This window comes from Priapulus caudatus, unplaced genomic scaffold (genome assembly GCF_000485595.1).
Source record: "Priapulus caudatus unplaced genomic scaffold, Priapulus_caudatus-5.0.1 Scaffold97, whole genome shotgun sequence".
Lineage (NCBI taxonomy): Eukaryota > Metazoa > Priapulida > Priapulimorpha > Priapulimorphida > Priapulidae > Priapulus > Priapulus caudatus.
In genome coordinates this window covers 283809-296277 of record NW_014577158.1, presented here as the reverse complement: position 1 = coordinate 296277, position 12469 = coordinate 283809, and the positions used below count along the sequence as shown (strand labels likewise).

At 46.4% G+C, this 12469-nt stretch overlaps 1 protein-coding gene across 1 annotated transcript; it reads right to left on the bottom strand.

Moving 5' to 3' along the window:
• Positions 1-2450: 2450 nt before the first annotated feature.
• LOC106805021 lies at positions 2451-11368 on the bottom strand. Its single transcript, XM_014806490.1, has 12 exons — positions 11262-11368; positions 10185-10718; positions 9767-9906; positions 9066-9330; positions 7458-8618; positions 6903-7240; positions 6124-6381; positions 5407-5691; positions 4989-5214; positions 4666-4826; positions 3562-3714; positions 2451-3182 (listed from the first exon to the last, which is right to left on the bottom strand). Exons 2-12 carry the CDS (start codon positions 10699-10701, stop codon positions 2451-2453), a joined length of 4236 nt encoding a protein of 1411 aa, XP_014661976.1. The 5' UTR covers positions 10702-10718; positions 11262-11368.
• Positions 11369-12469: the final 1101 nt, after the last annotated feature.

Below are 12469 nucleotides of genomic sequence, written 5' to 3'. Positions count from 1 at the left end.
ATTTCGGGTGCTGTAACTATTTAGTTAAGAGGTAAGGTGTATTGTGTGGAGGGGTTCATTCGGCGGGAGTGGAACTATCTCTTTATTTTGGTTTCGTTTGATGTGTTCTAGGAGTTTATTTCCAGGTACCCCGGTTTAGGGTGATGGCAATTGTTTGCACAAGCGTTTATGAGGGAATATGGCTGTGTGTGGCATTCGTGATTTCTATTGCGTTTCGTTGCTGCCATTGTGAGTATTATGTTATGACTAGTGCTGAAGTGATTTGGTATTCAGAAGAATGGCCACACTATAAGAATGCCAAAAATTCGCAGGGGCATCGACTAGATAGAGAATATAAAGCTAAATCGTCCCAGGTTTATGCCTCAGGTACAAAGTGTGTATTTATTGGTTATAAAATTATTATTCTATAATCTGCAGATAAGTCACTAACTGCGAATTTTTCTTTGTTGCATAATGATTATGGCTGTTATGATGTGGTGATTTTGCTCAATTAATTGACTTCTTTACTCCCTATTTGTGTCTTTTTTTGTGGTGCGTACAGTGTATTTGAATTTCTTATGTACGGGTAACTTCCATAATTACGTAATTTTACTCAAGTCATGTTATGGGTAAGTGAATAAGCAATCTAGGTTTATATGGATGTCTTGTAAGCAGGTTTGAAATTTTGTTTCAGGATGTTTTAATGGGATGAGTTTGTGGCGCTGTGAGTGTGATGGGATGCGGTGACCTCGGAGTGTATCGAGTCTGCGCTTGCCTGTGAGTTCCAAAGGCTATAGATTTTGTACTTTTCAATTAGGTAATGTTATTTTGTAGCGTTAATGAGAATAGATAGGCTGTGGGTCGACTAATGTCTTCTACCTTGTCTTGTATACTTTACCTTTCATGTAGTTAATAGTGAATATTTAGCCTTGATTATGTTAGAGCCGTCGGTGAGTGTGAAAATGTGTGTATTTTTTACATTTTCTTTCTTTGATATAAGCCATAGATCTTGATTGCTGCACGTTGCTCTTTGATTGGTTGGAGCCAGCCAGACACACAGGCACCATAAGACCTCCATCAGACGAGAGTTAACCCATACATTGAAGCGCTACGAAACCCTTACCTACAAGCAATCCAACAATAATAACCAATTCGAATAATACTGAAACTAAAGCTTTTGTATTGCATCAAGTTATGTAATAAATTTTTTTCACAAATCACTTACATAACCAACCACACACACACGCACACACACACTAAGCATGAATGCACGTTTCGCATATTAGCCTAATACCTGAAAAGCTCTGTGCGTAGAATAAGATCACCGAAGATTTTCGAGTTTCGAGGACATTGTATCCACGCACTGAGAACATAGTCAGGTAGCTAGCCTAGGTATTATGTCTATCTATACCCACCACAAGCTAACGCCAGCTCCCCGTAGATACAGCGCTAGCAGTGCGACACCACTGCCCAATGCTCCCGCTCCCTAATAATGTTGTTGGTGGATGGTCACGCTATTCCAAATATTTATTCCATATTTATTAAAAGAAACACATGTAGATGTTTTACAAATAAAATGTGTCACTAATTCTCACGCTCTTCAAAAAACATGTCAACCAAACACGCAAGAGTTACCTATATGGAGATTTTTTTTCAAAAATAATAATACAAATGAGAAATAAGAAAATATATTCTGATCAGGTTTGTAAAACAGTTTACTTTAAAAACTCCTGCAATGCAAATATTTCGATCAACTGCAAGATAATATGGAATCAGTCACACATATATAAAGATTCCCTCACTAACTTCCGCTACTAAGTAGGCATAACATAAACATGGCATCGTGCAAGCAATATTCACGTATTTCCAATATAGTGGACAAAATATAGAAAAACACAAAAGCTAATAAGCCTTTCAAAAGGCAATATAGGCAATTTTCTCATTTCTGCTGTAACATGGCGTCTAATATTTTGACATTATTAAACCTCTATACATCGAAAATGTAATTATATGGAATCAACAGACATTATCTATACAACTTCAAGAGCTGGGACCCATTGACAGAGACATAATAAATAGTTACAACATCATGCGTCTAACAAAATTAATCATAACTTTTGCATCAACACTTCACATTAAAAGTTTACACTTATGATGTCATAACTATTCATAGCGTTTCTGACAAAGGACCCCTAATTGCTTAATGGCCTGTATACTATGAACATATTCCCTTCACATTAGACCAATAGCAATGTACAAGATGCTGACAATATATCTCATATATTGCATCACGCTGAACACAACAACAACAAACGACTCATTTGAGCAATAGTGCTTGCATTAGTATTTACAATGCACCTACTTAAAACACAAAACTATAACTATACAATAATCTATTCTTCAAAATCGAATTCTTCAAATGGCACAATTTAAAAAAAAACGAAGTACAAAAAGACCTTTGCCGACTCCCACTAGGCGGCACTCTGAAACTCGACTTCCTGTTGGACATCCATTGCCTGCTCGTCGTTTCCGATGACCTCTTCACAGAGTTGACCCAGCACGTCCACATCCTCACCATGCGTCGCCACGTGCCCCACAGATGGCACAACCCCGGTGTCACTCACGACCACGCCCAAATACCTGTTGTTACCCTCGACATGCTCCTGCGCGTTTTCCTTAACGCCGGCGCCCCCTACCACAGCCTCGTTGTCGTAAGCATTGTAGCAGGGCTCCTCTATCGCTCCCTCCTCCTCGTTCTTCTGCTCATCCTCCAAAAACTCGTGGGTGCCACTGATGGCGCCACTATCGACGAGGGCGCCACCGTCACTGAGAGCTCCGCCATTGACGAGGGCATCACCGTCAGCGAGGGCGCCACTGTCAGCAAGGGCGCCACCGTCGCCGTCAAAATTCTCTTCGGTGGCGCCCTCGTTGAGCACGATCGTCTCGGCGACGTCGCCGTCGTCGTTGATAAACACTACGGTGCTGCCCTCTGGCCCGCCGCTGTTCAGCAGCTTGCTGATTGTCGCAAACTTGAGCTGCTCGGCGCGCAGCTGCCGCAAGAGGGCGTCGCATCTGAATCTCACCGCGAGCTCGTCGCGCGTCAGCGAGACGTCGTCCCGGGGTCGGCTCGTCCGCGCCCGCGCACGCCGCGGCTCGGCTAGACCGGCGCCCCTCTTCTGCTTCGCGTTGGGGGAGTAGTAGAGCTGCAATGTAGGTGCGGCAGTCAAAGTCTGTTTAGGGCAGTCAATGTCTTTGAATATTGAGTTTTGCAGTTGTTTTTTGCTATTATTATAACAATTATACTTATTATTACATTTATAAATATAACCGAACTGATGGATGAGCAGTTGCCTAGGTGGATACCTAATGTAGTAGTTGCGAGGGATTGTTGTTTTTACAGTTTTCAAGAAAGAAACTGCACATTATTAGATTAAGTGAAAGAGTTAATTTTGTTATATTAATTATGACAGGGTTATTTTAGGGTTATCTACATTTATAAGGCTACTTTTAATATACTCCATAATCATGTCATAACTATTACATTAGAATCCTATCATGGCAACAAGAAATGGCATGGTTTACCTGTGTGCAGTTCTTGCACATGTTAAGACTGAGTGTCGCTCTATCCAGCGAGGTTGCATTCTTTGGCATCTTGTACCAAATCTCACACTTCATCGACATCACCCGAACGAATGGAAACGATTCCACCATGTAGTTTTTACTTTTCACATTGTGCTGTCGACAAAATCGAACACATGGAGAACAAGACATGCATGATATTATGTCATCAATACACAATGTAGAGCTTTGTCAAATTTCCTTAAAGGAAAAAATTTACAATATTCTTGAAAATATGTCCCGAGTAATAAAAAGGAAGTACTTCTTTTACCTTTTCAAGAAATAGCTGCATGCAGGATAATATTAAGCTAAGGTGACAATTTGGCCTATTATTTATCACAGTAATCTTAGGGGTATCAATAAGGCATATTTCTTCGTTTTTGTTAAACTTTAGGGAAGCAACTGCCCCCACCCCTCCCTCCTAGATTCTACGTGCCCTGCAATGTGTATGCCGGGTTTGCCTAAAAAATCAGTGAGTAACATCTCAGTACGGGGATCACATGCATTAGTATTGCACCGATTAGTTATACCAGTGTAGCCCCTACGTTCCCGCTACAGGGGGGCTGCACTTCCCGTAGCGGGAGCGATGGTGGTGGTGGGGGGGGGGCTATGCCAGTAGAGACTACGCACCGATGATGTACTCACGCCTACGTTGGAAAACATGCCATGCAACGTGTATACCGCATTTGCCTGAAGAAACCCCCATCACTGGTTATCACCTCAATACAGGGGTTACGCCGATAGTGTTGCACCGATTAGCTTTACCAGTGTAGCCCCTACGTTCCCACTATAGGGGGCCGGCGCACGTCTCACGGCAGCGTATTTCGCTCGCGATCCCGCGATTTTCTACGCTGGCCGCTTGCGATCGATAAATACGGTGCCGGGTCCGCGCGGTGTGCGCAGTAGAGATTTGTAAAGCAGAAGAAAGCAGAATTTGACATTTATAAAGCAGAAAACTTGAGGCACTACCCCTACGTTCCCACTATAGGGGGGCTATACTTCCTGATGAGCGATGGCCGGGGAGGGGGGACTCCGTCGGTAGAGACTACGCACGAATGATGTACTCACGTCTGCGTCAGGAAACATCTCGTCGAATCGCTCGACCTCGATGCCGAAACACATCACGTAGCGGTCGTCCAGGTACTGCAGAATCTCCTCAAACTTCTCGTGGTCCAGTGCGACCGTCTTACCCTCGACCATGCTGGGAGCCAGGATCTTCGTCGACTTTCCTGCTCCGGGAAAAACACTCGTTAGCTGCTGGGGGTGAGTTGCTCAGTTGGTGTGCGCTAGTTTGGTGTGCTAAGTAACGGTCGGTGCGAGAAACACGTGTGAAATGAAGACCAACCCAAACAACCCCCTCAACTCCCGGGAGAGCGTCTCATAATGTGCACCTGTCTGGCAGAGCACCTGGAACCTCGCGGTGCCGTCTGCGAAGGCGACGACGCGCGCGGCGTGCAGCGGCCCGCCCTTGTCCAGCGGCACGTCGGTGAGGTGGCGCGTGATCTCCAGGTAGAACTCGTTGCCGCTCGTCTCGCCCGTCTTGTAGCTCAGCGACGGGTAGTGGTCGTCCAGGTAGTCGATCACCTCCTCAAAGTACTCCGGGATCATCATCGGGTCCTGCAAGGATGCGGTCGCCATGGTTATGCAGGGGTAACGCCCCCGTGGTCGCCGCCGATGATGCTCTGAGCGCATTAAGCGTGGCGCCCCCTCTTTCACGGTCGCGAAAGAGCGCCGCGAGCCGACCGCGTTTTTAGGGAGGCGCCCCCATAGCGGTGGCGCCCCTTAGCGGCGGCGTTAGCCCGCTCTTACCTGTTGCAGCGCGGTCCAGTTGCGTGAGGACCTGGCCTTCTGCGAGCCGCCGCTCTCCAGGATCTTCATCCACGCCGCCTCCTGCGCGGCGCTGGCGCCCTCTGGCGACGGCATCAAGATGTAGAGGTTGTCCCTCGACGCGGGGTCCTTGGCGGCGGAGGCGGCGACGCGCGACAGCAGCGAGATGCCGTCTGAGTCCGTGACGTCGCCAGGGTCGCCGCCGCCGTCGCCGCGTTCGATCACCATGACGACCGGTTCGTTGCTGTCGCCGCGTGTCGCTGCGAGCTGCGCGAGAAGGTGACCTTAGCACGACCTCGGCCTTCGTGTCGCGTCCACACGTGAATTCGGCGGTGCAATTTCGTACGATTAGATAGGCTGTATGTATGTGTGCATGTGTGTGTGTCTGTGTGTGTATGTATCACACTCATATATATGTTACATATATTATCAGGATTGAATAGCAAAATTTTCCACAAGTTTCAAACTCACTCTCCGAATTTCGTCTTCATTGTCAAATTGTATGAACCTACATGGATTTACGGACATACTAACATACTGAACGTATCAGTTACCAAAAAAAAACGAGGGAATGCAATAGGGCGAATGTAGTTTTGTTCACCAATAATCGCTAATAGTTCACCAATAATCATCGTTATAATAAATGCTCTCCAAATATCGTCGTAGATACGAATACGGGTACAGTGCAGAGAGGCTTACTTTCTCGGCAGGCTCCTGTTGGGCAGCAGCGGTGGCGGCAACAGGGACAGCGTCGGTGGATGGCGCGGCGGCACGGCGCGTCGCCCGCGCCTGTATCTTATTCTGCTTCGACGCCTCGTCCAACGCCGCCTCCAGCAGCTGCTTGAAGTCCGGCCGTCTCTCCGCAGGCTTGCGCGGCGTCAACGCAGAGGGCGCCGGCAAAGCGCGACGCTGCTGCGCGATGTGGGACTGTGGTGCGTTCACTTGTTGTGCGACATACTGTTGGAGGAAGAAACGGTATTTAGGCTTTCACGTGATTTTCAATTCCTAATTAGTCATATCTTATCAATCACGTACATATCTACACATAAGTTTATATATATATATATGTTGATGCTCTTCTTGATATTAATAAAAAAAATATCATTAGGATTGTAAAGATATCAGATGTATCTCATGATCATATTTTTAATGTGGTTAAATACTGATGATGTATTTGCCACACTGCAAAAGATTGTAATACATTTTCACAAAAATAATATAAGATCGCGTTTTTCTTTTTCTGAAATATTTTTTATTCTTATTCATCAATGTTTTCAGTGCCATTGAAATCGTTTTCACAGTTTTGGATTTGGTTGTGGCATTTGATTGGACTTTTGTCATTAATAAGATTAACACAGGGACCTTGCACATGACCGACAAATACTGCGAAAGGTTACCCGTCATACCAAACCGTCCACTTAGCCCACCAGTCTAACCATACCAAGTCCGATTCGGGAAACTTGTCAGGTGGTACATACCTTGAAAACAGGTAGGCCGGACGGGGCATTATCTGAGCTCACTGCCACCAGACATTTTCCATCGGCTGTCATGATCGATTGCTGCTTGATTTCCTTCCGGACCTGCTCTTTACCAGACGCAAATGCGTCTGCTGTCTTTGCTTCGGCATCTTTAGTTTCCTTGTACGTCGGATGTGTTCTCGGGAGCTGTTTAACGCCCGTCTCCTCACTTATCTCACTCCCTTCCTGCTGGGTTTCCCCACTAGATGGCGTTGTAAGTTCTCTTTCTGACTGAACTTTAGAGCTGCTTGCATTCTGCTTTTGAATTCCAGCCGAGACTTGTGTCTTTTGCTCGTGATCTGTCATGCGAAAAGATTTTTACAAGTATTATTATAACTTTACCAGAACGTATTAGCTAGCATAGTTAATTACATAATTATAAATAGTCAATATTTTTTTACTCGAGCCTGAAAAGGCTGAAAATAATTCAGATTTAAGAAAACGAAAATGCACGTAAACATTTGTGCGCAACCGTAAATTTCTAACCCCGATTTGCATCTCGGTCGGCGTGCTCACCTTGGTTTGCCGCCGCTGCCGTCTTTGTCGCCTCCGTCTGCTTGCCCGGCTGCGGTTTCTTCACGCCGGCGACCATGTAGCACAGCTGCTTTCCCTCGCCCTCCTTCGACGGCACGATCATCATCATCGTCGGCAGCGACAACGGCGGCTTCAGCCCGCTGTCCGGCGCGACGTAAATCGGCGTGATGCCGACGCCCGTCGCGTGGCTCCCCGCCGCCGGCACGAGGCAGAACGCGTTGTTCCCGTACGCCGGCGGGCTCGCTGTCGCCCCCTCCTGCCCCGCCGCGGGAGGAGGAGGAGGAGGAGGAGGAGGGGGGGGATCGCTGTCGGGCTTCCCCCCCGTGGCGACCTTCCATGCCGGTGCGACCTTCGTCGTGAGGTCGTCGCCGGCCGGCGGGCAGCGCTCGCACACGCATGACGTGAGGTGGCCGGTCGGCGACGTCACGTAGCGGCGACTGCGCGTCTGGCCGACCGCTCGCCCCGACTCCTCTCCGGACTTTGTCACGGCGTCGGCGGCGGCGGTGATCGGCCGCGCGACCTCAGGGTCGGAGGTCGGCTCGCGGGTCACGGCCGTCTTCGCCCCCGCGGTGCCGGCGCCGCCGCGTGCGTTCCGGACGCCGCTCGCTGTTGCCGGTCCGGCCGCCGCGACGTCGCTACCCGGCGGGGAGAGCGGCGCGCTGGCAGGGGGCGCCGCCGCCGCGGGGGCAGGCTCAGGTTCGTCTGCGTTGGTGTCGGCGGCGGCGGGGAAGTACTTGCGCGGGCGTCCGCGCTTCTTGCGGACGATCTGCTGGCCGCGCGCGACCATCTCCTCCTCCATGATGCGCTTCTTGCGCAGGTACTTCGACTCGGGCCTGACGCCGCCCGTCTCCGCCAGAGTGCGCCGCTTCTCGTCGCGCCGCCTGCGCTCCTTCTCCTTCTCCTTCTCGATCTCGTCCGGCCCGCTCATGACGTTGCCCCAAGGCTGCGGAATGAGGAAGCCTTCCTTCGGCAGCAGCGGGCGCTCGGACTTCCCCTCCTGCGGCGGCTTGCGGTAGGTCACCTTCCCATCCTTGTTTAGCACAAAGTAACCCCCGGAGGGCTTCAACTGATTGAGTTGAGGCAGCAGGATGGAGGCGTTGCCGGCGGAACTCAATGAAGCGGACACGGTTTCCATGGAGATACCTGCAAGAAGCGGACTAAAGATTCACCCTCGCAAGCTGGTGAAAAAAAAACAATGTTAAATTTAAAAAAAATTGCTCTCACTTAGGTTTACCGGGAAGTGTTCACTAATTTCCTTGATATATTCCCTAAATTCAATTACGTGATCGGGTAGAGCATGTTATTCTTTTTCCAGCTATTACCGAGGTTTAAAGACAAGCATTCACAGCAGCTTCAGAGCAACAATCTTTTACTGTATTACATGTGCCCAGATGAATCGTGCCAACACGTACACAGCATTCACGTATCAAAACGGGCGTAAAAATATCTGAGCTATTGTGTCAGTCATAACCTACTTCACCTAAAACACAACATAAACATGCACGGAGCAGTTACAAATAGATTAGTCGCTCAAGCAATGTGCATCGAGGAAAGTGAGATGGGAGGGACGACTTCACTCGACTACGATACCTGTAGTCTCATTCCCTTCATTGGCAGCGTCCACGTCCACTGCGCCGCTGGGAAGAACGTTTCCCTTCTCGTCGCCGTGGCGACCACGAGTGTCGTGCCCGGGCATTATCAACGTGGAGCCGGGCTCCATGCCGGCTGGGATGAGGATGGTCGGACTGTCCGTGTCGCCCTGCGGTACAAGGAGAGTGGTTCCGGCGGGAAGACCTCGCGGGATCACAACCTTCTTGGGTCGCGGCGAGGCAGACTCGGGCAGCGACTCATCGACCTGTCATGCGCGTGCAGAAATGACGTTACGAGCGTCGATCCTCGGAATTTATCACGTCGTCTCGATAACCTACGAGCACGTATGGAGGAGGTGTCCCCATTGCAACTCACGACCTGGCTGGCATGGCGAGACACTTAGCGATTAGATGAGTTTCCCGGGCGTTTTTAAAGCAGAAAAAAGACAAGGAACAAGTGTAACAGTGCTGCCAGTTGTAAGAGGGAATGCTCGGAAATTGCTGGTAATTGGATCCATTAGGTTACGAGCTAGCGGGCCCAGCAGTTTTCAGCAATGGAAAACTCAGGCAATTCGGGACACACATCGAAATTACATGACATTTGACATGACATTTACATTGACATGAAACGAGTGTTATTTCGATTTAAATGTATAAACATATTAGAAAGGTGCGAGAAACTTTTCGAACAGCTCTAATTACCTGTTGCTTCTTGTCAGTGGCTTCTGTTTCAGTTTTTAAAGAAGATTGATTATCGTTATCACTCTCACTGTCCTTGTCGGCTGGTTCGGGTTCGTTATACTGAAGCAGTGTCTGTTCCTCATCCTCACTGGATGTGCCATCTGTATGTTAAAAATGAAAACTAGCAACTTTAAAAAAATATTAAAGATATTTAAAATAATGAATATATCTCATTTTTTCAAAATAATTAAATGCGATTATATGATTTATATTAATAGAAAAAATATTAAAAACAACTAAATATATAATGATCTCTGTACTTTTTATGGTAGCTTTTAAATTTTTTTTTTTCAGTACCGGTAAAAGGAAGAATTCGATACAAAATCACATATATATATATTATATATATATATATATATATATATATATATATACTGACCTGATTTCTCTGACTTCTCCTCTGCATCTTTCCCTGCGGCTTTTTCCTCCAGGTCCAAACGCTTTATCTTTGTTTTTGGCTGTTTGCGCATAGTCTTCTGATTTGCCGACCTTTTCTGGGATGCGGTCTCAGCTTCCCCCCAAGAGGAAGCCATTCTGGGGCTTCTCCTTGGCCCCTTTCTCGATGCCACCTGGCGCCCAGGTGGGGAAACCACTGTGGTCTTCTGCGCCAGTGGGGAAGGAGCAGGCTGTAGGGGATGCTTCCTTGGTCGTCCCCTCTTTCTGACAGGACTCTCCAGTTGGGGAGGATCAGCCACTTCCATCATGTCATTGCCTGCTTTTTGGTTGCCGCGGGCAACTCCTCCGCTGATCGCCTTTGTCGGCTTTGCCACGGGGGTTTTCGTGGCGTTCTCTCGCGGTTTTGTGGAGGTGGAATCTTCATCAAAGGTCTTTACCTTCACTGTTCTTCCACTTCTCGTCTTCATCTCCTTTGTACTACTACTAGGGGTGCTCACCATTTCGATGATGGGCCTTCCTATATAGATTAAAGGCTTTGCTTGGTAAACATTATTTTACGAAGGGTACGAAGGGAAGGATAATAATAACTTCACAACCGAATTCCTACGTCATCACTGTCAGTGTCACTAGCTTCTAATTTCTATTCTAAGTTTTACCTTGTGGTTGTGGTCTCAAATCTCCAACTTATTATTAATTATAATTATAATATAAGCCAAATTTTGACACTGCCCGCGTTTGTACTTAGAGTACTTAGAGTACAATATTAGAGTATAATTAATATTGGACGAAGCTTAATTATTTAATATTTACAACTAAGTTACAAGTAAGGACTTGATTAGAGGATATATTATATTGATTATTGAACGAACGCAACCGGCCTGAACAGTGGATAAACTACCGCGAAATATCACCGTCACGTTTTCCATTATCATTTCATATGTGATTGTTTTTACTTGAAATAGAGCCGTAGGTGGGAATGTCTTATAATTTATTTTCTATGTTGTTGTTATGCTTATACAATAAATCTTTGCAGATAAGCTCATCTTTCCTTGAAACATACCTTCCAATCACAAATAACTTGCAATGATGGCGTCGTACTATGAAAAATATCTATTTTCCAGCGAACCTGATTCCTAGAACTGATTTCGACTCCTTCTCCATTCAGCATAAGGTTCCGGCAGCATGAATGTGAACTGGGAACGTGCTATTGAAAAAACTGACCAATGGTAACACGTTTTGGAAAAGTTTACATGACGTCATCTAACACTTATCTAACATGTTTGTGACAATTAAATAGCAATAAAAACCAAATAAATAATTATTAATTATATAAAAAAATATCCCACGTTTTGTGAATTCATGCTCACATGCACGCGAAGTCTTGCGTTATTACAATATATTCTATAAGTTCTACGTTGACAATGTTAACGGAAGGTGGCGCGCAGATCAAAAATAATGGACACAAATTTCGAGTCAAGTTTGTGTCCCCAAAAAAGTCGGAGTGATCAAGGTAGTGACACAGTATCTGATGGTATAAATGAACAAGAAGTAAGTACTTTACATGCCTGTCAAGCAGCGTGCATAATTATTTTAAGGGCATGTGGCGGTTTTTGCTCTTAATCTGGGAATGATGTGACTGTCGCTCACTCACAAGCAGACTTAGTCCGAGCCGACGTAGCTCTAGTAGTAGTAGGCCTAGTAGTACTATAGCCCGCGGATCGCTGCCGCAGGGCTATAGTACATTCTGCCATAGATGTAATCTATCCAAATGCTCCAACTGGTCTGACCAAAAATTTATCCCCAAAACGCAAAATGATCGGGCTTTTTAACATGGACATCTCACCTATCTTTTTGAACACTTCCACAACGTTACACCATGTATTTATGCATTTATTCCTCAAAGTCTTAGCAATACTGGTGTTTTGTTTTCAAATGCGCTTGCTCTAACCAGCAACATCTGTAACTGTGGCTATAATTTGTAAATGACACTGTGTTGTGTGATGACAATTGTTGTAAATGACAATTGTTAAATGACGACTGACACACATGTTTTTAGTAACCTGACACACATGTTTTTAGTAACCAGCAACATCTGTAACTGTGGCTATAATTTGTAAATGACACTGTGTTGTGTGATGACAATTGTTGTAAATGACAATTGTTAAATGACGACTGACACACATGTTTTTAGTAACCTGACACACATGTTTTTAGTAACCTGACACACATGTTTTTAGTAACCAGCAACATCTGTAACTGTGGCTATAA

What these genes read in the sequence shown, in the direction of transcription:
- LOC106805021 (XM_014806490.1), bottom strand. Translation starts at nt 10,701, where the DNA reads ATGGTGAGCACCCCTAGTAGTAGTACAAAGGAGATGAAGACGAGAAGT. An exon ending in GGCAGCGGCGGCAAACCAAG is followed by an intron (nt 7,241 to 7,457) that starts GTGAGCACGCCG and finishes TTCGCATGACAG; the next exon opens with ATCACGAGCAAAAGACACAA. An exon ending in TGTGCAAGAACTGCACACAG is followed by an intron (nt 3,183 to 3,561) that starts GTAAACCATGCC and finishes CCTACATTGCAG; the next exon opens with CTCTACTACTCCCCCAACGC.